Source organism: Crocodylus porosus, unplaced genomic scaffold, assembly GCF_001723895.1.
Source record: "Crocodylus porosus isolate Cpor-Errol unplaced genomic scaffold, CroPor_comp1, whole genome shotgun sequence".
NCBI classification, from domain to species: Eukaryota; Metazoa; Chordata; order Crocodylia; family Crocodylidae; genus Crocodylus; species Crocodylus porosus.
Window position 1 is genome coordinate 14,953,092 of NW_017728949.1, and position 27,751 is coordinate 14,980,842.

At 38.3% G+C, this 27,751-nt stretch overlaps 1 protein-coding gene across 3 annotated transcripts in view; it reads right to left on the bottom strand.

The window, feature by feature from the left end:
- TRAF3IP1 (TRAF3 interacting protein 1) overlaps positions 1–27,751 on the bottom strand; it is a 63,787-nt gene that overhangs the window by 20,000 nt on the left and 16,036 nt on the right. Inside the window, exons 7-14 of one of the 3 annotated variants that reach the window (XM_019553920.1) lie at positions 18,461–18,536; positions 14,440–14,478; positions 14,235–14,342; positions 11,002–11,097; positions 8,700–8,801; positions 1,162–1,252; positions 831–911; positions 136–256 (exon numbers count right to left, since the gene is read on the bottom strand). In XM_019553920.1, coding sequence (XP_019409465.1) covers positions 136–256; positions 831–911; positions 1,162–1,252; positions 8,700–8,801; positions 11,002–11,097; positions 14,235–14,342; positions 14,440–14,478; positions 18,461–18,536 — 714 coding nt within the window. Of the gene's footprint in view, positions 1–135; positions 257–830; positions 915–1,161; positions 1,253–8,699; positions 8,802–11,001; positions 11,098–14,234; positions 14,343–14,439; positions 14,479–18,460; positions 18,537–27,751 lie in introns of all 3 variants that reach the window. The other 2 variants (XM_019553919.1, XM_019553921.1) reach the window with 2 other exon arrangements.

A 27,751-nucleotide genomic window follows, 5' to 3' on the forward strand; every position in this document is an offset into this window, starting at 1 on the left:
GAAAGCAACAGAGCTTTTTGTTATAAGGAATCATGAATGGATCTAAAATAAAAAGTGTTCAGACAAGGCATATGAGAAAAGAACAGACAATGACAAAACTAAACAAATATACTCTATATTGTGACATTGACAGACCATTTCCAGTTCTGGCATTTCAGGTAGCTGTGGAGTTGCCTCCACCACAAACTGATCATCATCATCATCAGAATTCTGTTTGTCTATGATCACATTTGAGACTGTTTTGCCACTGCCACTTCTGAAAGACATATAATGGAAATTTAAAACACATTGAGAACTTGACCAAATGTTTTCTAAGGTAGGAGAGACTACAAATTCCACCCCCCACCAATAAGAGACTAAACACTACTTTGTGCCATTTTCCATGGTAGCCCAGCATTAAGATTATTAGCCAGACCTGTATTTTTGTCACATAAGCATTATGAATTTTTTTCTTTCAGAGTGCATTTATGCATTAAGAAAAAGCTCAGGAACAACACTTGTTCCATTTTGGTAATTAGAAACAGTTTTAAAAGCCAGCTTCTATCCTCCATTTTCCCTGCATAGTTCCTAGGTCTTTTCTGGTGCTGGCTTAGATTACCATTGTATAATTTACTGTTCCAAAATTTGCAAAAATGCAGACATTATCTGCTCTCGAAAGCCTCAGGATATCAGCACTGAATTTTACTTCTTGCTGCTATATTGTTTCTGTAGAAATAGTAAAACAAGCATTGCAACCTCTTGCATAGTCATGCATGTATGAATTCTGGTATTCTAACACTGTTTGCAGTATGATGTGATAGGATAAGAATATCTTGCACGCATTTTCTTACCTCTCTGGAACTAAAATCTCTGTACTTTCTTGTCGTTTGATTCTAGGTGGAGCTGGTCTAGCACTGCTTGGGCGGGGCATTCTTCTAAAACAACAAAAGGCAGGGTTGTAAAATGAATGAATGCATCTAAAGTTACTAGTTTCAAGGAAAACAAATAAGTAGGGTTATTTTAAAAAACAGATGAAAACAAAGTTAAAAATATCCACTATTCTGCCAGTTTAAGGTCATTAGCAGCAATTTACTATTAAAAGTGTCCTACCATATTTTCAAATTAATTGCCTATTTTAGATCTGTTTTAGTTAGATTAAAAGAGAAAGAGATACGAACAGACCTTTGGGTGGCATGAGGTGGCAGATCATTAGACACTTCACCATTCTCAGATACCACTGGCTTTTCAGAAGAAATATTCCCAGCTTCCTCTTCTATTAAATGAGAAGAACACCAATATTGAGAAAAGTCAGAAAGGCAAATCTATTTTCTTACTGCAGTACTTCCCATTTTATAAGCAAACCACTTCGGTGTGCTAATTTATTAACTCACTACAACACATACTTTTCTTTAAAAAAATCAGACACAAAAGTCCTATAAGCTCACTTATAAAATACATTTTAATAGCCTATCAAATTCTTTCTGATTTATTTAAAATATATTTAAAAACATTGAACTACAATCCAAAAAGGGCACTGGCCAGTACAGTTTTATATTCTTTTTAATTCTTGATATTCATTTATAATATGGTGAACTTTTCTTAACTTTGTATTTAAGATATATCCAAAACATGAGTGAAAATGAAAGTAAAGGAAAAACGTGACAATATTCCATATACTGTATTTACTCAACTCCAAAATGAGGTACCCCCAACCAACATGGGGGGAAAAAAGCCCCTCATCATGGATTTGAATACAGGGAGGTGAAGGGGCAAGTGGCAGGGGACAAGGTAGGGGGTTGAACAGGCTACCTGACTCCTCTGTTGCCTACCACTGCCCTGCTCCACCAATGCTTGCCCTGCTACAGCAATGAGGGGGGAAAATTTAAGACAACCTCTTCCCAACAGTTAGATTCCATACATGGAAAATTATTGTTCAAAAGTATAAATTTTATTTGTGTAGCATCTAATTATTTGGGGGGGTGGGGGGGAGAGGGTTCATCTTAAAATCTTCAGTCATCTTGGCTTTGGGTGAATACAGCATTAGGATTTTTAGGGTCTTTTTTTATATTACAAGTTTTTTTCATTTTATTTAATTAAATGTACTAGATCGCATCTAACAGCATTCCAATTTTTGTCTAGTTACACTTTTCCTATTAAACCTTCAGTATAGTTAATGTCACTTGTTACAAAAACTAGTCAATTAAAATAAGAACAAGATTCCCCCTTTCAGCCACATATAAAACATAAAGCTAGTTTAGTCAAAGGTGGTAAAGAATAAATTACAATTTGCTTTCAAATATTTGCTAACTGTATCATATAGTAAAATGCAGTTAACTCCCCAGTCTTCAAAGCAGTGTTATTGTGAATAGTTTTGAACAGCTAAATATAAAAATAAGGGGGGGAGGGAGGAGACAAAAAACTACCCAATATTCTCAGTACCCAGCTCAAATGCTTCAAATATTGAAGAGATGGCTTTTCCTATTTAATATTTTTCAATAATGCCCTATAAAAGACAGGATTCCACTGCTATTAAATTTAGCCCTGATAACTCTGAAGAAAGCCCTTGCTAAAGGTTCTGAGTAAAAATCATGATTATTTACATGGCTTTGTAGATCTGTAAGATAATATGGGAACCTGCACAAGGCAGCGACATAGGAACATAGTTGGTGTAGTATGTTAAGGCAATCTAAGACATGTAGCTGGTCGTACTTGATCTTAGCCTGGAAGAGGCCAAGAAGCTGTACTCTCTCTGAAGTCAGTGCAGTTACTCATACACTTAAATTCCAGCACATGATTAGAGACCTTGCTGATTGGGGTCAAATTTGTATAGAGTTTACTTAAATGATTTATTTACTTTTTCCCCTGAACATTTTGGGTTGTGCTAGTTTGACTTCCCCTTTCTTTTTTCAATTGATGAGTAAGATTGTAAGTTTAGAAAAAGTTAATTTTTGCAGATTGAACACAGCACCAAGACATTTTGAAGTCTATTGATTGTCTCTACGCTATTCAATTTATATATAAAATATATAAATGTGTTGCAGGTGATTTATTAGTGGCACAGTTTTACTTCTCACATTATAAAGCTGTTGCTAATTTTTCTGATGTCACAGTTCGCATTTGACTTTAGGGGAAGCAAGCACACAGTCTTTCCTTCATAATAAGCACATCTCCCATTAAAAACTTTTGCAGAACACTTTTTGTAGAACTAAAAACAAAAATTAAGTTGAAGTGCAGGTTGCTAAATGGATTTAGCTTTAAAAAAACCAGCTGTACTTATGTCATCAGCTGGTTTCTCCCTGCTGCTACATCTTAAAATATTTATTTCTTTGACATAATAGCTATCAAGGAGCTCTATTATAATACAGAGCTGGCTCAAAGTAGTCTGGTAAAGGTTATGTCCATTCCATGGAGTAGTTATAAAGAATGTTTTAACGATATTCTACTGGGTTAGGATGAATATCATGCCATATAAAATTCAGTTGCTGAGCTCATCTGGGTTTCCAAATGCAACAAGGGGCAATGGTAGCTTTGATTACAGAATAATGTATTGTGCAAAGTACAAATGACCTGGGATATTTCAATTTTTTTAAAAAGGGACATTTACCATTTGTGACTGGAGAAATAATCCATTCTGTGCTATTTGGGGAAATAAGCTTTGTGGGTCACCTTCAACATGAACAGAATTCACAAATACATCAAATTAAAAAGAGGTCAGGAATAACTGTGCTTTTATAGACTTGTAACGACAAACTGGAAGATGGAAATTTAATTAAAGCAGAAGGTGAAAGAAAGACCTGTGGTACTTTGCAAAGAAAGGTTTTTGAAGTATTAGCTTATTTTTCAAACTAAACTAAAATATAAACAGCGCTGGTAAGCCGTTTATCAAACAAAACAACATTTAACTCTATGTACAGATTAAATTCCTGGATTTTTTTTTTCTGGTCTCCCAACTAAACTTTCCATAAAGTTCAGCATAAAAAAAAATGAAAACAAAAATGTCTTACATTTCATGTCTCTTTACAAGCTGCAAGTTGTTTATACGGTACAAACAAAAAGACTAGTAGTAGAATTTAAATAATCATATTTACTAATATTGGTATACATTTTTCATTGCTGTACATATTATATGTGTGTGGATATGTGCCATTTATAATTCAAAATCACCTTTACAGTATCTGTATCACTGGTAGATTCACCTGAAAGAACCCACCCCCCTCCATAAATTCACAGGTAAAGAGGTAATGCCGATCTTATTAAAAATGACTAGGGATCTACTTAAGTTGCAGCAAGACAACAGATTTTTAGCTGCCCACTCACAGTGCACAGAGCTGATTTTGGCATTTTGTTGCAGCCCCTCCCTTTGCTGTTGATCAGCGGAGGCCACTTTCACTCAATCTACCACACTATTGCCTTTTTTTTTTTTTTTTTTTAAATGGGAAATCGAGGCCAATTGCCAGATTTCCCAGTGATCATGGCTACCACTGTTTCTTGCAAAATCCACAAAACTGTGATTTAGGTAGGTCCCTAAAAATGACCTAATTATACAGCATATACTAAAGCAGAATTACAGCAAACATGTTACTCTCAGAGGAACTAAGAACACTGTAGCAGTGTATTCCCAAGAGAGAATCACAACATGGTCTCTCCATCATTAAGAGACCTACAAAATAGTGTTTAATTCACTAAATGAAACATGTTTAATCAAAGGAAGAAAAATAAACCTGACTGATTAAAATGGATTTCCTGATCACAAAGTACCTGAAGAAAAATAGTGCGAGTGAGAAGTGGAGGCCTGAAACTCCCGTTACATTCCTGCTTCAAACAACCAAATCATAGGAGACATCTCTCCTCAGAAAATATTTAATAGTCTACATATACGTTGACAAAAGACTAGAAAAAAAAAAAATCAGTGAATGATCAGAGGATGTTAAACATTTAAGAGTAACCACAAATACCAGTGATCCCTTGGAAGTGCTGTAAGAACCAAGTGTGCTATACAGAAAAATAAATTCCATTTCTATAAACGGCTGATGAAAAGGTGAATGTTTGGGAGGTCACTGAGTGGGACTGTCAAAGGTACCTGAGGAATTGTAAAACACAGAATCTTTTTAATTCCACTTTGATTATTTATTTTAGGTAGACTACATTAACTGTGCCTGAAAGGCAACTTCTATGAAAGTTATCAGGTAAACTGAAATATACTGTAGCAGCTGTACAAAATAGTAATTAAGCATCTGCCAGGGCTAATGTTTCTCACATGATAAGGTTTCTCTAAGATATCCACTAAAAAGATACTGTGATTGAGGCCTGGGACCATTCACTTAAATCTAGCTACCCATATAGTATAATACAATGCTGCTCAAACGTTCCCCGCCCCAGCTGGCAAGATGGGCAAGCACACCGTCTGTCTGCAGGTCAAATCTGGCCAGTCATCCCAAGCTGGCACCTGAGGCAAGTGCAGTGGGAACCTTCTGGCCACATGGAGAGGTGGAAGGTGGGTAGCCTGGCCCTAATCTGGCCCTGTAGGGGAAGGGGGCATGGCTTGGCCCCATGGGAAGGGAAGGGGGTGTGGCCTAGTCAGCAGGGTGGGGAAGAGGGGTAGGGGCATGGCCCTAGTCCCAATGTCCCAATCTAGATGCAGAGGGCAGAAGCATGGCCCAGCCCCACAGGAGAAAGGGGGCACAGCCCAGCTCTGACCAGCTACCTGGGAGTTAGGGTTTAGGAATTTGGTAGGAGGCGGCAGAGGTGGCCATATTAATAGCCATTGCTTCCCTGCCATCAAATTACCAACCCTGGGGGGAGCCTTAGAGGCTGGACTGCAAGGCTCTGCAGGCTGCGTTTGACCCATGGGCCAGAGGTTGAGTACCCGTGAAACCTTTAAGAAAGAAAGTTACTGTTGTCAGCAAAAGCAGAACACATCAAGGAACTCTATTCAGAAGCAGACATATTTATCATAAGAAATGTTACAGAATCTCCATACTTTAGTGCAGAACTAGGCTTTATATGGTTGTACAGACCACAGGAAATAGAATGACCCCTCTCTCCCTGCTGCAGTGGCTAAAAAACTGAAGCATATTAGTTAGGAAAAGTGGATGAAAACAGTGGAAATAAGTATGCAAATTCTCTGCGGTATATTTAAAAACCTATTACCATAAGCTAGCCAATGAGGGCTCCTAATAAATATCGTAAAAGAAAAAGGGGTGTTAGTTCTTGATAGAAGGTAATTAGGAAAGAGCCCACTTAATTTTCTGATGGCAGTTACAGTAGCAGTGGATATTATAGTTAAGATTTAACCTTTTGAAATAAAGAAAAACTGGCTGGCTGACACGCAACCAAGGAAAACATACAGGAGAGCAAGTGAGTATGGGATATTCTGTAAATGCCTTATTCAGTGCTGAAAGAAATGCAAAACTCTAGACCTCTTGGTTCAGAGATGATACCTTTTATTAGGCTGACTAGGAAATCACAAAAAACTTCAGTGCTGGAAACGCATCCAAAGGAAATGTGCCTACAGCCTTGAAACTGCTTGTGCAGTGGAACATGCCATTTGAACTCATTGTCAATGATTTTTATGGTTTATTTCTGCAGAGAGATTTAACTGAGCCAATAAAGAATGTGTTTCAAAGGAGATTTAAATGATTCTTTCATTAGACACTGCTGTCTATACTTATACACAAGAAAACAAATCTGTGAGAAGATACGGGATATAAATGAGAAGCTTGATAGCTGCTGAATATGCTTATACAACTAAACTAGTTGGCATTACCAACTAGTTTAATTCATTAATTGTTTTCACAGCAGTTGGAATTTAAAAATTCTAGATGGCATCTTATAACGTCTGCACTGAAATAAGATGTTCAAATCTGTTATATTATGTACTGTATCACAGAAGAAAACACCGTGAAAACAATGAAGTTAAGGCTATTTGTATCAGCTAAATATCTCGCTCCAAACCACTAGCAAAGTTCTGTATGCTGCTCTTATATACATTCTAATTAAAGCAAAGTGTATAAAATTATTGAAATTCATGTCTCCTAGAATAATATACAATACTGTTTCCTGCACTCAACCAGATTAAGAGGAACTGGCCTGGGAAGCTCTCCCACCTGTGTAAAATGTATAAAATGACTTGGTCAACTGCCATCTCATTAGACTAGCAAGGCTACCAGGCCTTATTTAAAGCCACAGGTGTAACAGACCCAGCCTCTGATCTCCCCCATACATGGCCTCAACTCTCCCACTAGACTGTGTGTTTAGATGTGGAGAAAATACAGGTCCAGTTTTTAGCTTTAATCTCAGGTCTTTTCTTTACATTTACTTATAACTCCAGACCTGGCAAGAAATAATCTGCAAGAATGCCATAAAATATGGTAACTACCTGATACTTTACCTCTTGGGAAGTCCTTAAGCTGTTTAAAGGAATAGAATAATAAGAATGTGGGGATGGAATTTTCTTTTCAAATCTTGTACTGGGTTAGCAGGTTACAATAATGTAGAAATATGCAGGAGGAAATGCAATTACTTAAATGGTATCCTGAAATTGTCCAATTCCATTCCACAAATATATTTTCAGTTGTCCTCTTCACAGTTTCCCAACAACAAAGCATAGTTTTTAGAGAGCAAAATGATAATCGGTTAGCTTCCTAAAGAAAGAAATCTAATGTAAACAGACCCAAAAATAAAACTAATTCTTTGATGAACATTAAGGGATAAATAACTATTGTCACAGCATTCAGGAATAAAACTTTGTAGCAGATATGACTTATCCTACCACACGTTACCTAGTGTCTTTATAATTTTAAAGCCATTTTCCTCACAGGACAACAGGAAACAGTACAAGGTAAATGTTTTTGTAGGAAATGTGCAATTTCAGAATAATAAACTTGACTAGCACAATTACATTATAAGGGAAGCAGAGCAGCTAAATAAAAAAAAAAAGTGAGTAGGGTTTACCTTCCTAAATTCACTTAACACATCCAGGACCATAGGCTGGATAAGGGTACCTGAGACGGTCTGTGGGTCAGAGTGGGATGGAACCCCTGTGCAGCACCCATGGTGCCAGGTCCAGCCCATGGACTGTGTGCAGCATACATGGGCCCCAGGGTTCTCTGTGCAAGCAGCATTCAAAGCTGGCAGGAGGCATTTGCTGCCCATAGTGTACAGACTGGACCCAGTGTTACAGACAACAAAGGGCATCAATCTGGGCGGTGCATGCAGCCAGCACTGTGGATTCTGTGCTGTGAAGCGCTGGGTCCAGCCAGCATGCTATAGTCAGCACATATCCTAAGCCAACCTAACATGCTATGTGCACAGTGAGCTCCAGGGCCAGTGCATGCAGTTTGTGGAGATGAAATGGCCTCACATGCTGCATGCAACACAGGTGCATGGGTAACATGCTGTATGCCATGCCTGCTGGACCAGTCCTGTGTGCTGGCTCCAGCATGGCCTAATCCAGACCAGCCCCATGCCAGTGCATGGACAGGGCACTGCACGCAGCACGTGTTCCGGAATAACTCCCTATGCTTACTGCAGGCTGTATGGTGCTGGGTCCAGTTTGCATGCAGAATGCGGACTGGCCCAGTGCATGGGGTTGCTCCATTGACCCATGAGCTGGATTGGACAGCGCTGCAGGCCTTTTTTTTCAACACTTCTGATTTAATAGTATGGGCTTAAACTTGGTATTGTAAGGCAATGAACAAGGTTTTTTTTCTTTTTCTTACCTTGCCGTTTTATTGCAGCTCCTTGTTCAGCTTTCTCATGGAATACACTAGCAGCTGTTTCATCTGAAACATGATCTGTTGTGCTATTAATTTCCAGTACTTCTAGAATAACAGAGGTTACAGAGGAAGATGTTAAAGATGTAATAAATGTTTAGAATAAACTGCTGCACTAAACAAGCCACAGCACTATCTGTTTGTTAAATGAGGATGCACCTCAAAGTTGCCCAAGTACAAATAAACAACATTATAAATTTACAAAAGGCTGTTTATCTGACCACTGGCTGAACTATGTAAATTACTGGCAATTGCAGCAAGGCGTATGTTATTCAGAAGGAGTTTCCCAATATCTATCATGCTCTACTAGCAAGATAGTTTTGTTTTGTTTTTTTCAGTGATGCAGTGTTTACCCAGTAATATCAAAGTATTTACTAAAACGTAATAGGTGTTCTGAATTGCATAGCTATAGGACAGACTGATTCAGTTTCAATAACTAATTTGGTAGTAAAAACCATCAAGAGTTATCAAGAAAGTAAAGAATACTACCAATATGTATCTTGCAATGAATCAAGTAACAAAATATCTAATTCTAGATTGCTCTTCAAACATTAATACAGTAGACAGACACCATTATTTTTGCCAGTCCAGGCTAAAACAACTGGAGTCAATTTAATCTGTCAAGAACCTTAATTTCTCAGGTGTATGTACACAACTGCCAGTCTTCACCATTTTCAGAACCAACCTTGGCAATTAGTCAGGAATGTGACTTAAAAAAAAAGAATTCAAACTGCTCTTGAATGACAGCAAAGCAAACTTCTTTGCAGATGTTACAACTGGCATGTTCAGCAGAATGTGTAAAGTAATCAACAGATCCAGCTAAACAAGTAGTAGACTCCATGGTTTAAATTAAGCAAAAGACCTAGCAGGAATCAATCTGCAAGAATGCCATAAGATAAATAACCCAAACAGAGCATGTTGTAGTTTTAGAACAAGCATGTTAGCATACGTGGTGACTGATGTAACCAGATGTATCAGCTGAAGTCCGTGCTATAATAGATATACCTTTGTTAAGTTTCTGGGATAAGTTGTGAAAACTAAAAACAGTCTTGTTAAAAAAAACATAGAAATGAAAAGATAAGAAATTCTCTCTCTGGTTTCACAACATAAATTTTAGTTAATTGACAAATCGGTTCTTTAGGGTTTTAGAATTTGATTATGACCAATCAGAAAATGTTGTTAAGGGGAACAGGTATAAATATTGGGTTTGAACAGGGTAATTCAGGCAATCCAAGAAGGCCTTTTGGTCAGTGACCTAAATCTCTGATCTGAATCTTCTCAGTTGGCATAGGGAAGCATACATACTCCATCATAATCAGCAGCCAGAAAGGCACTGGAATAATTAGGCATCTTATGCTTTAGGTATGCACAATTTCAATTAGCTTGTGGAGCTGCCTCCTAACTCTCGTTAACTGCTGACTTGAAATCCAGCTAACAATAGTGCTGGGACAATGTTATGTATCCTTCCAATACAATGCATATTGGAGGAACCATTTAAACTATTTACGAATATTTCTGGTTTGAAACTGACAATCACTCAAAAAAAGAAAAAAAAGACCTGGGATGTTATTTGTGAATAGCCCAATGAGATAGAGGGGAGGAAGTCACTCCTTGCTGAGAACCCATAGCCAAAATAAATAAATAAATAAATGGAAGGACAAATTAAAAATAAGAGCATTGCACAAATCAACTGAATATATTCATTCCAGGTAAATACATACATCTCATATCACCCCAGCTCAAAAAAAAAAAAAGTAGGATAGGTCCAGACATGTAATTTAAAAGACGGTAGGCACGGAAAAGACTAAAACTGTTTTGAAGAAATAAAATAGCCACAAGAGGTATAAAACAAGGTAATGGATAGCACATAGAAGGTGTTAGGCATTCTTTTACCCTGTCTCATAAGAACTGTACAAAGAGACATTGAATGAGACAGTAAAAAAAAAAATATTTTTAACCTCACACAAGTATAATTTTGCTAAAGGTATCAGTAAGACCAAAACTTTAGTAGGAATAAAAATGAATACAAAAACATTCAGATGGATTAGAAAAGAGTATTTTACACCGCAGGCTGTAGGCAAGTCCTAGCCCCTGCCTGCCTCTGACCCAAGGTGCATCATCGCAGCCCACAGCCAGAAAAGGTTGTCTACTGATGTTGTATATTGTAACAGTTGGTTCAAAGGTAAAACACAGACATCATTATTAAATGCTATTCAACGCATATATACGGAGCACTGTACTTTCTTACCTCTTTCCTGTACTGTAGTGATAGACTCAGCTCTCAATATGCTAGCAGTTTTCTCAACCAAAATATTAGCTGCACTTTTACTAGCTTCCCTTCCTCCTGACATAAAATAATTTACAATGAGAACTATATACATCAGGGATATAGTCTGAAACACTGCAGAATCTGTTGCCGTACTGACAGGCTCACCAACTGCTCCATATTTGGGGTGTGCGAAGCAGACCCTATTCGATTCAGATTTGGCCCAAATCAGGGACAGTGATTCGATTAATTGATTTGGATCACTGTCCCCGATTTGATTCAGCTGGATCCAAATCTGAAGATTCAAAGCCAATTCAGAGAATCAGCTATTTGGACGTAGAGATAGCTTTAAATGTTTTTTCTACGTACCTCAAGGTACCAGAGTGACTTGTGAACACTGCGAAGTTGGGGTAGATGCTCCAAAGGCATACAGGGGGGCTCTCCACATGCTGAGCAGCGCCCAGAAGTGGACTGGAACTACTTCTGGTCCACTTCTGAGTCCGCTGGGGAGCCCTCCCCTGCATCCTCCCAGCTCGGTGATTGGCCGTGGGGGGACCCAGACCCAGGAAGCACCAGTCGCTGAGCTGGGGGGCACAAGGGGGGCCCCCCAGCACGCTCCCCAGCAGACCTAGAAGTGGACCGGAAGTTCTTCTGGCCCATTTCTGGGTCTGCTGCCGAGCACGCTGGGGACCACCCTGGACTTTTGTGGGACACTCTATGCACCCCATCATTGCAGCATTCACAGCTGCCTGCTACCTAGAGGTATGTAGAAAAAAATATTTAACACTGTGTCTATGCCCGAATTGCCAAATCTTTCCGACTCTCTCCAAATCGATTCAATTCAGAGAGAATAAAGGGTCCTCTGATTCAATTCAGATTCAGAGATTCAGCCACCGAATCGGGACGAATCTCCACCAAATTGAATCAGGGATCAAAGCTCTGCACAGTCCTACCTACCTACACCCCTTCTCACATGTTTGCATTTCTGATTTTCAAAGCATCACCTGAGCAGTTTTCAGGTATGACAACACCCTTGACAAGCATAAACTTCAGTTGTTGAGTCTTTTCACTGATGTTCCAAGAATTTTTCACTGTATTAAAAATTGAGGTTTTGACACAAATTCACCAGATTTCCTCTGTACTTCTCCTGCCTGCATTTCCAAGTCGCATCATGAAATCAATTTCTGATATGGAAATACAGGGTAGCAGCTTGAAATCCTAATATTCAGGTTTCTTTATATGTAACTTACTCCTAACATGCATAAAATACTTCTCTAACATAAGAAGTACTACCCACTGTAACAGCATCCATTCTTTTCAAGAAGGTTGTTCACATGCTTCCTTAACTACACACCAATCACATGTGATTTAAACAGAGTAATTTAACTTTGTTTGAAAGACCACTGACAAATTAATGTGACATGCAGCTAATAAACTGGCTTTCTAATTAGCATAGTTTCTACTGCTATACAATTAGTTTTATTGTAAATTATATTACAACAGTGAAAATAAAACTGTACCTACTTAAAATGGGAGTACATCTATTAGTTAGCTGAAAGTTCAAATAAATTAAAAATATATCTACAACTACTGTAAATCTGTTCCCCATATGCCCAGTTGAGCAAGACCTGGTATATTCTCTTAACTACCAGGTTCACAAATTACATTTATTCCTTCTGAACTGCAACTGTACTTCTCAATCCAGTTTTATGCAACACAATGGCTGCATCTGCATTCACAGATCGAGTTATATACTACAACCCTATTTTCTTCCTGACACCCCATATTTATTCATTTAGATGAGTGGGGGGCAACCTTTCTGGCAGGCATGCCACCAGCTAAGTTTCACACCTACCCCAAGTACCACAGGAATCCATTTCCCTCCCTGAGCTGCTGTGATGCTTTCTGCTTCCTGTCCTGTGCTCCCTGCCCCATTTGTTGTTCTGCTTTTTGCTCCCTATCCTATCTGCTGCTGTTCTCCTTGCTCCCTCTCTGACCTGCCAGGTGTCACACAGAGGCCGCCCCTGCCACTTGTGCCCCTTGGCCACCTCTGACTTAGATTTGGTATTAAAAATGTATGAACACAAAGCCAAGTCCCCTGACAACAATCAAACTTATAATAGCCCTCACACAAATGCATTAGGCATTTAACACAGGCTTAGACGAATGTTACTATTAACAAGTGTGCATTATTACTTGCGTCAGGTGTCCAGGTTGTAACCATATCGGTCTAGAGGCAAAAGGAATCAGAACTCATGGTAGAGATGATCTCTTTTATTAGACCAACTAGAGTTTTGCAAATAAATTATAAAATATTAAAGGATTTTTTTGCAAAAATCTAGTTAGTCTAATAAAAGATATCACCTCCACCATGAGTTCTGATTCCATTATTACTTGTATCACTTTGGTACCCTAGTCATGGACCAGAACCTCTCTGGTATGCAGTATATAAACACAGAACAAAAAATGGCCACTGCCCTAAAGAACTAAAAGTCTCAGTAAAGTGAAAACTGAATGTACTTAGTGCTAAAAACATAAAACAACATTAAAATAATATTAAAAAATTAAACAAATACATCAGAAAACAAATACTACATTGTGGCAAAAGAAAACTAAAGAAATCAGGCAAGGGTCACCATGAGGTAAAAATCAGTTTACAGGCAACAGGATCCCAATAATGTTTTTCAGCTATAAGATTATTAAAAGCTCACAGTAATGTCTTTACTTAAGATGTGAACTAACATTTTCAAAACACCTACTTGACTCACAAGTCTAGGTCAATGGGACTTTGGTTTCTAAAATGTTGGCTTTTCAGAAAGATATTTAAATGCCTAAAGAGTTTTAAAACATTGAACCCTAGCTCCTTCTGAAAAGGGAACTGGCCAAATTTTACCCACAGTATGATGTAAACGTGTTAGCATTTCTCCTTAGCCACCTGGGACATAACTAACTAGAAATCAGTTTCAGAACCGAGGGAAATTATATCAATACATGCAATCAAAGCACTGTTTAGAATGATACCGTGATTACTCATTTCTGCTGAGAAGTTAGTACAGAGGGGATGTTACACAGCAAGAGTGAGGAGCGTGAAGAATAACACCTGTTTTGTCTAAATCAGAAAAACGAAAACTTTCAAGGCATTTCCTTGAAAACCAGAAATTCCAATTGCATTATCAAAATACAAACCCTGGTTAACAGACAATTTTGTTCCTTACCTAACTGTTTTTCTACTGTATCCTTCCTACCATGTCCTTTCATATGTGATGAACTAGACTTTTTTTCAGGTGAGTCTCTAGTTGTACCACTTTTAGAATCCTTTCTTCCTGACATAAAAGTTATGGGAATAATTATTCAGAATATATTTATATGAATCTTTGAACTAATTAGTTTAAAAATACAATATTTGTTTAGTACACTTACTAACTGAAGGTGGCGACCTAATCAGCTCTAATGAAGGACCTTAAAATACAAATAAAATTGGTTATAACTTTTGCAAAATACAGGAGTGGCATTTATAGGAGACATCTAAAAGTTAGCAGCTTAGCTGTTTCAGTGAAAATTTTCAAGAGACTGGGAATGCATCTGTGACTGACTGTCAGTAGGATCTTCTGGTAAGCAGCCCAAGTCAGTAAATCTGTAAAAACTTGAAACGTTACCTTCCAATAGCTGTTAAATTGCTTATAGGATAGGAATGAATTTGTGGTGATCCAAGTCTGTTTCCAAATGGGCAAGCGTCAAAATCTCAGAACCGCTGTCAAAACTAACCAACTTAGCACAGAGGCCAGGGACTGAAAGATCAGATCAGATAGACAGCTGCTGTGCACAGGCAGGGCAACATGAGGAAAGCTTACAGTACTGCATCTGTTTAAATGAGAAAAATCTGAAACCAAATCATGACAATGTTTGATAAGCAGCATTTGATACCAACGTTACACTAAAGCAAAAACAAAACCAAACCAGAAGACTTAGTTGGTCTGATCTGGGTTTAGTCATGATGGCATGGTAATCTAATACAGCCACAAACTTGGGTCCCCTCCACCCCCACCATGACTTTGGTACAGACTTCATTTTAGCTCATGTTTAATATTAGTAGCTTCACATTTCAGGTTTCAGGGCAAGCTTACAGTTAATGCTTCTTTTCCTTCATAGCTCTGTTACCTTTCAGTGAGCATGCAGAAGATAACAGTGTGAATGAAACAATTCAAGTATGCACATAAAGGTTCTTCACTAGGGAAGGGCCTTAGAGAAATACTATAATATATTTTGGAGTAAACTTTTTAAATTGGTTAAACTCAAATTGATCTTAAGCTGATCACAGATAACATGGTTTCATAGCATAACAGTCGGACAGGGTAGTCATTTGACATCCATGATAATGGCAGCTTTGAAGAAGAAAATGACCAAAGAATGCAAAAAGAATAATAACAAATACAACAGTAAATTTTGCTTTTATCCAATTTAATACAGATCGTAGCAGAGAGATCCAACAAAATAATGCATGCCTAAAAATATAAGTATTCATTTTAGCTCTATTTTGATTCCACAAAATCTTGAGAATTCTACTTTATGGCCTGATCCTGAGGATACTGCACTGTGATGCGCTAAAAGCACAGAGAACCCAGGATGTAACTCAATGAAGCAATAAAATCCTATCTACCACAATTTCAGGCCACATCCCTTTGGCTGTTATACTCCTTACCATCCCCCTGGCTACTTCTCACTGGTCAACGAGACTAATATCAGAGTTCTAATAACACCAAATATATACCAAAAAGAAAAGGCAATTTGGCCCTTATCAAATAACAAAAAGAAGATTTGATATAACTCTAGTCCAGCCATAGGGAAAATACAGGAAAAGATTAGATGGAATACAACAGGTGGAAATTCAGCGATGGGTCTATTTGTCTGAAATAAAGAATTTCCAAACCACCAGAGAGCAACTGTGATGAAAAATAAGTGATTCTGTATTACTTCCACAATGGCCAGCAGTAGGCTGCTTCAAACTCCAGAAGCATATACCTAATGCTGTGTAGGGCTTGAAGGCTTCTTAAAGACTGATATATCTCCAACCCTTACTTTAAATTCAAACTAGGCCCCAACACAGACCTTGACAAAACTCTACAGAGCATTTCTAACTACATACAAACTGGACACAGAGCCAGCATGCGTGGCAGAAGGCTATAGAGCAGTGACCTCCAACTTTTTTAAGTATGAGATCACCTTCGGCATTTAAAAGAAACTCAAACTCTACCATGCACTGCCACCACCAACGCCCTCCCTTCCTTCCCCTGCGCCCAGCAGGTAAGTCTGTGGGGAGTGGGGGGAGGCAGGCTGAGGCAGAGAAAGAAAAAAAATATTTGGGGGTGTGCCTCCCCAGGAGGTAAGTCTTACCTGGCCAGCCTCTGCAGCACTGTCCCTCACCGCAGCAGCCTTGATCTAGCCCACACCCCTTCCCTCCCCCATGGATTGACCTGCTGGGCTTGGGCACGCGCGAGCACGCACTCAGGCACTCATACTCCCACTCCAGCCTCAGATCAACTCCAAGAGGCTCCAAGATCTACCAGAGGCCTGAGATCCACTGGTAGGTGACCATTGCTATAGAGATATACTAGAACTTCTCTCAAAACGGCTTGTGTTATGAAACACATCTTTAAACCTATGAAGTCCAAATCTTCAGGCCTTTAAGGGACCCAAATCTGACATGAATATCTGAGTTGACTACCTTCTTAAGTTCCATCTCCCTTCACTGAAAGAAGAGAGGATCAGAGAAGCCAAATCACACAAACATCAAACAGCCCCGTGATCTTATCCATTCAGGCTTCAAGAACCTGATCGGGGTTGATCAGCTTTGTGCTAGCTGCTGCAAATCCTGGCAGGCACGGACAGAATGGCCCTTGATTAGCTGTGCTCATTCTTTCCGAACTGTTTCCAGAAAGCAAATGGAGTATCTGACTCTTTCCCAAAGACAGGCTGCAGTAGAATCCCACAAGACTCAACTCTGTCACCATGCTCCCTAACATTTACTTGTAAATACTGTAGGACAACAGTTTGCAACATTTTGCAGCAGCCAGCTGGAATGACCCAGCTCAGGTACTGGATAGGTCTGTGTTATAAACTGGCTGCTGCTGCTACTTTTCCCTGCCACTGCTTCTCCCCACTGCCTTGCTGTGATGCTGCTTGAGAAAGGTCCCTGCTCGCCCAGCCACAAAGCACCAGGCAAAGCCCCCACCCTGTCACTGAATGCCACCTAAGCCCCAGCTCCATAGGTCAGATCTGGCCTATGGGCTATAGGTTGCTGACCCCTGCGGTAGGTCACATAGATTATGAAGTAAAAAATGATGACAATGCCTTTCTTCTGAACTGGACTATCTAGGTAAAAACAAATCAGAATGAAAAAAAATACTGGTTTAAGATTAATCTAGTTTACACTGATGCAGAAATTGGGGAAAATACTTTGAGGATGTGACCAAATACATACTTGTTTCAACAATTAGGAGAGTTTTCCCTAATAGTCATCAAAATGGTCTGTAATCCAGGGATCTTACTTGAATCCTCAATTTTACTTGACTAAAGAGGATAATTTATGACCAATGAAGAAATTGTGTTCCATCCCTTCAGAGATGAAAAATGCCACAATCAACCACATTTCTGCAATCCATGAGGTAGATTACAGCTATGTGCAAAAACTACTCAAAAAGGCCTAGATAGTGCAGAATTCATCTAACCACCTTCTGAATATGGTGATCTCATCAAAAGGCCATCATATTTGTGCCCAACTTGCTGTACTATTTATTACATTGCTGTAAGTTAAAATGCATGCGCCCAGCCACACTGAAGAACAGCCTCAAGATGTACTTCTTTGTCCACGTCTTACCAACTGATTTAATTGTGAAATCCTAGATTCCTAGATAAGCAGTCAGTTTCCAGATTACCAGGAAACACTATGTTTTGCCTTGCTGAGTTCCTTAGTAACTTAGGGTCTTGCAAAGGCACACCAATACCAGAGTAAAAAGCATACTTAAAAAAAAATTAATGTGTAATCTTTTCAAAAAGTGCTGTACGTACCTTTATGAAATAGAAATACAAAACATTCAGTAACATTGTTTTCAGCATTGCCATATCAGAATAAAAACTGAGGTGCACAAAGTTTCAGAGGTGCACAAAAGTTTCATCTAGTCCTGATACCGTATGAAGCAAAGCATTCCACGATTTACTTCTAAATCAGTCTCTAAAATTTTGTATGGAAAATGCGGACACACTGGACTGGGCAACTACATCCACCAACACAATCTATGTAGAAAAACTGACATCTGGATTCATAAATGCAGGTTATGTGCATTCAGCACACACAAGCAGAAGTCAAAAAGGTCACTTAAAATTAATGACATTTCTATTCATATCCCTCAAGCTTATTTAATAGAAAAATATTCTTTCCAGTTACCTTCTCCTCCGGGTTTGGACCGGTGCCTTGACCCTTTTGTTGAATGCTGCCTTGATAATCTTGCAAGACTTTCACTCTTTAAAAAAAACAAAAAACCCTGCACATTATATTTCATTACACAGACAGCTCCAGCACACAAACACAAGATCAAACCATGCACAATCAGCAGAAATCTTCCCTGTTAAACTCACAAGTAAAACAAAAAAGTTAAAACTTGGTTAGAGGTATATTTGCACATCTTTAAAAGTAAGTTAAATGTAACCAATGTATTCCTGAATCTTCAAAGAAACTACTCCAATGCATTTGGCAACCTTGGGATGGAAAGGCTATTGCAACTATTTTGAGAAGACAACACTGGCTGTCACAACTTTTAAAACAGCCTGTGGTAGCCTACCACTGCTCGGAATAGGGCATCCTAGGAGTCTGCATAGCAATTGAGGGGATCTGTCTATGGACAAGGGACTAGTTCTGTACGCATCTCTACCAAAATATAAGCTCTGTTTCAATTGTGAAGCTAGCTTACTGCCTCTGTAGAATTTTTACCTCTATCTTGGGATGAAATTCAAGGGGTGATAATAAAGGACTGAAACCAGATTGTCGAATTTAGGCTTCTATTCAGATGAACAACCTTGGACAAAGAAGACAGGCAGACTAGGAAAAATAGTTTTGACAATGGTTGTAAACAGGCAATACATCGTTGATGGAAAGCTATGATACCATGGTGAAGATGACCTGGGTATTAGATGCTGTAACCTTACAGGACAACCAGCCTCTTCAGGAGAGGAAAAAGAAACCAGAAGCAGAAAAGTAGCCTGTGCATGACGAAGATCCTGGACACTCTGAAGGGTCCTGACCTACATCTAAAGAATGCTCTGGAGTGGTAATGAGCAGGCAAGGAGTGCCACATAGGTGTTGCATCAGGACTGGTATACATTTTGTGCTGTTAAATTTTCAAATTCCTTCTGCAAAGTGTGTGTGTTACCTATTGCAACTATCATGTGACCCTAACAGAGATGAGTGGAACAGAAGAGCACCCACAGTGTTGGACCTCAGTGAAGGTACTGTGGGAGAAAGAAGGAGATCAACACTAGGGCTTGGGAGTCTAGGGCAAATGAACTGTGAGGTCAAACTCACATGGGGGTAACAGACAGAATGTGTGCCTAGAAAGTATGTCAGAGACCAAACACAGGCACAGTAGTAGCAAGAACTGGGAGAGCTTAAATATATTTCAACAGATAGGCTCCACACACAGCATCCTAGGAAACATCCAGCAGTGGGAATTCAGCCAGGTCTGTGATGATTACCTTTGTTAACAGTCGGGTACTGGACAGGCCCATTACACACACAGTTTGGAGCATGTATGCTAAATGGTACTCCAATACTTTAGTGTGAGGTGTAAGGGAGGATCTTGAAACGATTTTGTAGGCAGGCTTAGGCCATCCAAGAATCTTTGCTCCATGACCAGAATTTGGATATGATGGACGACTAGTTCAAAGAAAGCCTGCAAATAACCCCTAAACTTTCAGAGAAGTCTTCTTCTCACTTGCAAGAACAATGATGGACTGACACAGTGATGACAGTTGCGGTGCCATTCAGTAGTGCATAGTGAACAGAACAGACACTAGGTTCTGCTAAGTCATTCATTATGAATATCATTCATTATGCTTCTACCAACTTCACTTTTCTTTCACAGAAATGTCCTTTATCTACATTTTTAAATAAAATGAAGTGATTGAAACTAAGCAGTACAAGGTGATAAAGTACACATGATTTATAGAATGCAGTTTACTTTCCCGTATTCACCATCCTAGTAAGATATCTCTGCATCTTGGCTGCTAAACATATGTGAGGATTTTTAGCCTTAAGAATTTCTCCCTAATTTGTTTTCCAAATGCTACTTGTACTCTGAAAGCTTAATAGCTCACCTATTCTGCATCCAGAATTTACTGCCAACTGATAATGCACATTCTGATGATACAAATGATAATCATGTTATTTCCAAATGTTTATAATAAAAATTCTTCAACAATACCCCAAAACTAAATTCTGCTCTAAACAAAACAGTATAAAATATTTACTTTATCTGTAGTATATTGGAACTCCTGCTTGTAACTTCAATAAAGGAACATTTAAAAAAAGAATATATGAGAAATAATGATAAAGGTATGGTAGGAGCAGCAGCTGATTTCTAAAAGCTGAGGACAGTGCACCCAATAGACAGAATTTAAAAGATAGGTAAACAGGAAGAAAGCAAAGATTAGATGTTAAGTTGTAAGTTTTTAATTTGTATTTAGAAGGTAACATTTCCTCTTTAGCGGTAAGTAATGCTCATGAATGTAATGGGATTTCTGGATAAACACACAGAGGACACTTTATTAATAAAACATTTTAAAAATATTTCATGGCATTTGTGCTTATTTGATTGTTTCAGCTATTTGTAGGCATTCTGTGAGAACACGAACACACACACGCACACACACCAGCTTTTATAACCAGCTTATGAAATCTAAAAACAGAAATAAAGATGTTTATAGCATTTTTTCTACCAAAAAATGCTGTACTGAATACCTCTGCTTGCAGAATTTCAGGAAGCTTGTAATAAAAAAACCAAACATAAACATGTTAAACTGTAAGCAATGCAGGAACTAGTGAAATGGAAAATAGGGGGTACCGAGTAAATAAACTGCTTTTGACATAAATATGTTTTGATGAAATTATTACTGTTGATAGTAACTGTATCTGAATACACAATGTTTTGGATTCACTCTATTTAGAAAGTAGTGATACATATTAATACATAGATAAGAATATAAAAACATATTATTAAAGTGGCCTATTTTATTTATTTTATTACTATATTAACTTTTATAATATAATACAAGAAGCAAAAAGAAAACCTCACATTCCATCAGCATCTGCTTGAAAGCCTTCAGGGACACACGTGGTTTAGTCAAACTTTCTCTTAATTTTGGTGATGCAGTATTAGCACAGGTAGGGAAAAGTTGGGACTAGGTGGAAAGACTTCTCACAGAGTCTATTTAGGCAATTAAATTTGTTGGTCAGTAATCGCATGCACGGTTTTACATTTTTGTGCAGCACGTGCACACTGCAACAGGTGCAAAGTAAGAGCTAATGTTTATCACTAAGGAAGGACACAAAAACATAGAAACTACAATGTTTATCATTTAATTATTTCTAACGAAAGATGAAAAGAGAGCTCTCTCAAAAGTTAAGAGGCTCCAGGGTGTCCAAAAGTAATCAATGTAGTTAGTTTTTACTTTACAGTTACTTTTACAATAGTCTGGCAAACTAATTAAGAATGTGACCCAAGAAATATTGCTAGTTGCGTAGTTATATTTGCATACATTTAGTTATACCTGTATACATTTGGAAGGTTATAACATTCTGCACTACAGCAGCTAACCCATTACTCAGACCTCTGATCTCACTCCTCCAATCCTTTGACAGCTCTACTTAGGTGTTAAGCAATGCTCATTGATAGAAATATAGTAGGTCATAAAGAGAAGTATTCCCTGGGTAGAAACTCAGCCAATTTTCTAATCCAAACCCCAAATGGCAATGCTGTCTAATCACTGGATTAGCAAATCAACGATCTTGAGGGACACAATTCATATCCTTTTCCAATGACACATTCTCTTTGCCCCTGTAGCTTCCCTTTTTCTCAACTTCCCTGCCCCTTCATAACATATCTGGCATCTAAGACTCATCTAAGACCACAAAAAAAAAAAAGCACAAGATGAAGTGAGACCCCTTAGGGGCACAAGATCTGTTCAGGACCTGATCGATGGCACAGTGATTTTTATGCATCTATGCTGTCTGAAGGTTAAGCAATCAACTATGAAATCAAAGACAACAGAGTAGTGTATCAGAATACCTTGGTTTTCTTCCAAATTATGAAGGCATAATTGACTTTATAAGTGGCGATAATTTCCCTCATTTTTGAAAGGCTAAATTTATTTATTGATTTTTATCAAGTCTAGGGTCATATCTAAAATGGCTGGTAACCAAAGCATTTGGAGCCACTATGGAGATATAAACTGAACCAACATGCACTAGCAGATTACTTATACAATTCTAGGGATCATTAGCTGCCAGAGGGGAAAAAAGGTCTCCACACAAGAGAAGACAAACAACTTACTTGTTTTTAAAAGATATCAGCTGTAAGCTTTTCCTCTTTATAAATCCATTGCCACTGATGGCCTGATATTACATTAAAATGCATCTCTGGAATTCCTATTCTCGGGATTAATTCAAATTCACTCATTGCCTTGGAATCTTACTGGATGTTCTGATATGCTAACACAACCATATCATTGTGATTTGTTTGTAAATTATATAATAGCTCTCACCCTGTGTGTGTATCACTGTAAGCTATTCAGCACATTATTCAAACAGCTGTACCACTATTGTGGAAACAAAACCCCAATTAATTTCTAACAGGCTTTCTTGGAACACTTGAATAATTCCCTGGATCTTTCTCTCTTTCTCAAACCTGAAAGAAACATCATTTGAAATGCATAACAACAACCCAGAAAGATCAACATTTGTCAAGGCCCAAATAAGCTCTCATTTGTATAGCTTATTTAGAAAATATCAATATCTTATTACCTCCTGATAAACTGAAGTCAGTAGGCTGAAATGTGGTATCTGCCAACTTTAGTTAATACCACCTAGCTCCCATCAGACAAAAAGGAATTTCCTATGGCTTAGAAAATGTTGACTGGTAAATTAAAAATGTTAATGTTTACCCTCAATTATATGAAATGATTGTGAATAACTGATGCCAGAATCATACAATACAAATACTTATGAAAACCTCCAAAAAACAGCTCTATGCAACTACTGTCTTTGTTTCTCTCAGGGTAGCTAACTTTTCTTTGACCTAGTAAATCACTTTATTAGATATTCAAAATCATTTCTAATAGAAATTTTCCTTTGAAAGAAGTTCATTAGATGCAACTTAGCAGATGATTCCAATGACTAGTTCCAGAGCAATACAGGTTGTATGGCAATAACAAAAGTCACCACAGATGTGGACAAAAGTGACAGGATATTAGAAAGAGCTTCAGCCAAAAGTTACAATGGCCATCTGCAAACTAGAACATACTTTTTCAATGTGTTTTGCTTTAGGGGTAACCAACATACCTATCCAACTTCTTTAGCCACATTCATATAAACAGCACCATATGTTTCAGAAGGTCCACTTAAATCCTGGATCTCCTTTCTGTCAAAAACCTTTGACAAACAAAGTTACCTTTATGGTTTAGAAGAGAAGCAGTTATGCAATGGATACATCTATTTTAAAATAAATCTATTTAGTAAAACTGGACCAAAGAAAATAAAAAACAAAAAAAGTATCATTTCACTTCCTCTGATCACAAAGCGATGCAGAAAGCAGGGCAGGGTAGTGCCTTAGAGAATAGAAATTATTAGGTATCAAGCAGTTAGTCTCTAAGGTGGCACCCTACCCTACCTTCTGACTGACTTCGCATAAACACGGCTATCCATCTCTCTAAAAGCGATAAACAACCTGCTTCCAATTAAGATGTTATTTTTCTGATACATGTCTAAGATTGTCTGCTGTGTATTATGCAAACGTTTCCTTTTAGCTCCCACTGAAATTATCTTTAATTTTGGAAAATTAATTATAGATACCCAAGCCACCACCGCCATTAGCTGGATGACAGACAGGGTTTGTCTAGTACCAACACACAAGCAATGTCAAATGGGGGGAATTTGAACTGTTAAAGTTTGTGGATATTTTCTCATCAGTTTTGACATGGGCGATTGGTGCCACTTTAGTCAGGGGGGCATGTGCCCCTCCCAGTGACAACTCAGCAACCGAGGCAGGTTCCCCACAGCCAATCTCACCGACCAGGGGGGAGGGGTCCCCCCACGGCTGATTGCACCAACCGGGAAGCGGCCATGGCACTCCCGGAAGCGTCCGAAATGCTTCATCCAGCACTCCCACTCCCCAACCGGTGCTCACAGGGGGGGACACCAGTGCTCCTGCCTGCCTACCATGCCCATCACCTAAGCGGGGAGCATGGCCTATCTGGGGGTGCACCAGAACTCTCAGGGGGTGCATGGCACCCCAGTGCACCCTGTACACATCACCACTGAGTTTTGAGAATAAATAGCAAGAAAAATATTATGCTTTTGAGGAAGAAAAGAGCACAAATAGAATCTTGCTCAGAACTCAGATCTTAAACAACTGAGGTCTAAGTAAAAGCTTTACTGTATATTTAAATAGTTAAGATATTTCTAAACACAGTTTTCCAGAGGACTGCAATATACAAGATATTCAACTTGAAACCCTCCAGGCATCACAAATGAGAGAAGGGGGCCTCTCTCTTTCACTAGTGCTCTCACTGACCACCTGCTGACACCCAGAATATGTATAACAGGAAACTGCCACACACCCAGCAGAGGCAATTTGCAGACCCTGAATAAAGAAAAGTAGACTGGGACAAGAAGCCTAGTGTCTGGAAAAAGAAGGGAGAGAGAGACATGGATTGGTGAGCAAAGAGACATGGACAAGAAGCATGAGGAGTACGTGCCAGGTATAGAAGCCAAACCTAGATAAAAAAACAGGATGGGGAGAAGGACAGGGCAGAGGAGGTCAAAATTTACAGAAAGAGAGAGAGAGAGAAAAAAAAAAGAGACAGAAAAACGGTTGTGTGACCACTAGAGCATAATTCATTCCAGAGTATGAAATGGACCTTCAGATTCTTAAGTGTTACTCTTGCTCTGCTGTCAGGAAACATCTGTGAAATATATGAAGGAGCACACCTCATGTGCCTATGTAACTAGTCCACAGCAAGCAACAACCTACTTCTGCTATTAGTAACTTCTTTTGCTCAAGTGGCAGAAGTATATGTGGTCGACCTGAAAATTCTATCTTTGGCAATGAACCATGTGGGTGTCTATTCTGCCACATGGTAAAGTTTGCATCTTTAAAAACCTAAAGAATTACATACAAAACATTAAGAACAATAAGGCTGCAAAGTCAAGTCCTCAAAAGTTAGGAAATACCAGAAGTAAGCCCGTCTTTGCAACCTTAATATGGTCCTCATGTACGTACACATTTTAAAACACAGTCTTTAATAACATGATTATATACTATTGTGTCCTTGTAGCCCCTGCTCCATTTCGTACAAGAGATAAATTTACTCTGAGAATCTATAAGGTTTGTGTGCTCAAGGAGGCTGTTCTCCATCAATCCCCTGCTTCATCACTGCACAAGTTGAAAGATGTATAGTGTATGAGAATGAGGATTACAGAAAGATTAAGGAGGGTGTCAGGGTTAAAGGCAGCCGAATTCTACTTCAGAGAAATTCTAAGGATACTTGGAAAGTTGGTTAATTTTTTTTCCAAATATAGCCACAAACTGTATGCTCCTCACTTTGAGAAACAAACATGAGATAAATGATTTGGTTTGTAGATGTGGTGAGCACTCACAACTGCAACTAAAATAAATGGGAACAGCTTCAATAAACAGCTATATTGTACTGAGTATTCAGAAAAAAGTTAGTCCCGACTTACTGAAAACCCCAAATTAAGGGTTCTTAGAAAGCCTTTGTTCCTTAGCTCCCTAACTGTTCAAAAAGGATGCCAACAAGAAGTAGGTTGTTGTTTATCGTGAACCAGTTACACAGACAGATGAGATGCATTTTGCTAAATATTTGGTAGTGTAATGAACATTTTTTAAGTACTCAGATACCACAGGGATGAATGCCACAGAAGTGCCCATGTGCATTAAGAAAGACAAAAATTCTGAGGACATAAATAGCATATTAGCTCATCATTAAAGACTACTGCAATAAAACTATATACGACCCTATGTCTGGCATTTCTTAACTTTTGAGTGCTTTACTTTGTGCCCTTAAAGTCCTTTAAATGTACTTTTATGTGTAATATAGATAGAGATACACAAGCAGGAGGCTCAGGTTCTAATTATACAACAGAGTCAAAAGCAGTAATGCTTAGGAATGTTAAGTTATTGTTTCCATAATCTGATGTTTCAAACTAGGAAGCAAGGCAACTTATTTTCTTTTTAAATAAAAATATCCGTTCTCCAAATAAAATCTTTGACACAACATGATTTAGAACTTACTTCATTACACTATAATCAGTATAGCCATGTGTCATGACAAGTGAAGACTGCTCTCCGTAAAACTAATCTTGCACCACGGCACAATTCAAATGATTAAATTTCTAAAGAATTGTTTCAAAATTCTTGATAAACTATGGATTGATTTTTTTTTAAAGTTCAAAAGATATTAAAGTAAAGAAACTATGCAGTAAAATTAATGAAATAATGCTATTAAAATCTTTATACATATACTCATATAACTGTTTTTTGGCCCAGTTTTCCGTTATTACTACACCTGTTTTACAGCTGCAATGAAGTGACTTCAGTGAAGTTAGGCCAGTTCTAAAACACAAGTAACTGCATGGAAATCAAGGCATTTACACTGGTGTGAAACTATTGCAATGATGGGATGATCAGCCCCAGTCCATTAAGATCAATTTCTCAATACCTTTGTTTTGGAAATATCCTAAATCACTTTGGGTGATAATCTTAATTCTCCATGTCCAAGGATTCACTGAGAACATTTTAATTCTACTCTCTTTCTATACAGCTAAAGAGGTGGCCATTTTTTCTACATAGGTCTACAGTGCATGTTTTCATCACCTGCAGGCTAAGCAGTGTCTTTTGTTATGCTAGTAAGAGAAGGAAAAGCATGCCATCTAAATTTAAAATAATAAACCAAAATTCCCTGGAATAATTCCAAAAAGCACTTAAGAAAGGAAATGGAACTTTATTACACTAGTATATTATTGTGATGCCCAAGAGCATTGCTATAGTTTGGAATCAGCCTCAGAATTTCCATTAGAAATCCCAATTTGCAGGAAGTTTAACTTGGCCATAAAAAATTGCTTCAGGTTTAAAAGTAGTTTATAAGCTCTCATTTCAAGTGCCAATATTTTGAGAAGTTTGGCTGCATTTTAGTCAAAGAATGGCTATAAAATTTGTCATCCAGAACAGAAGACACGATGATATCAAGAGTCCACAGACTCCCTACAGGGACTACTGCTAGACTTGGGATCAACTAGTTTTATTTTTTCTAATTTTTAGTGCTTTATCGTAATTTAAAGTCTCCATTTCTAAAGAAGCAGCTGCGTAGACCAGCCACTCCCAAAACTGTCTGCAGTCAGCAGGAGACAGATGTAGACAAGATGCTTCACTAGAAGCAAGAGAAAACC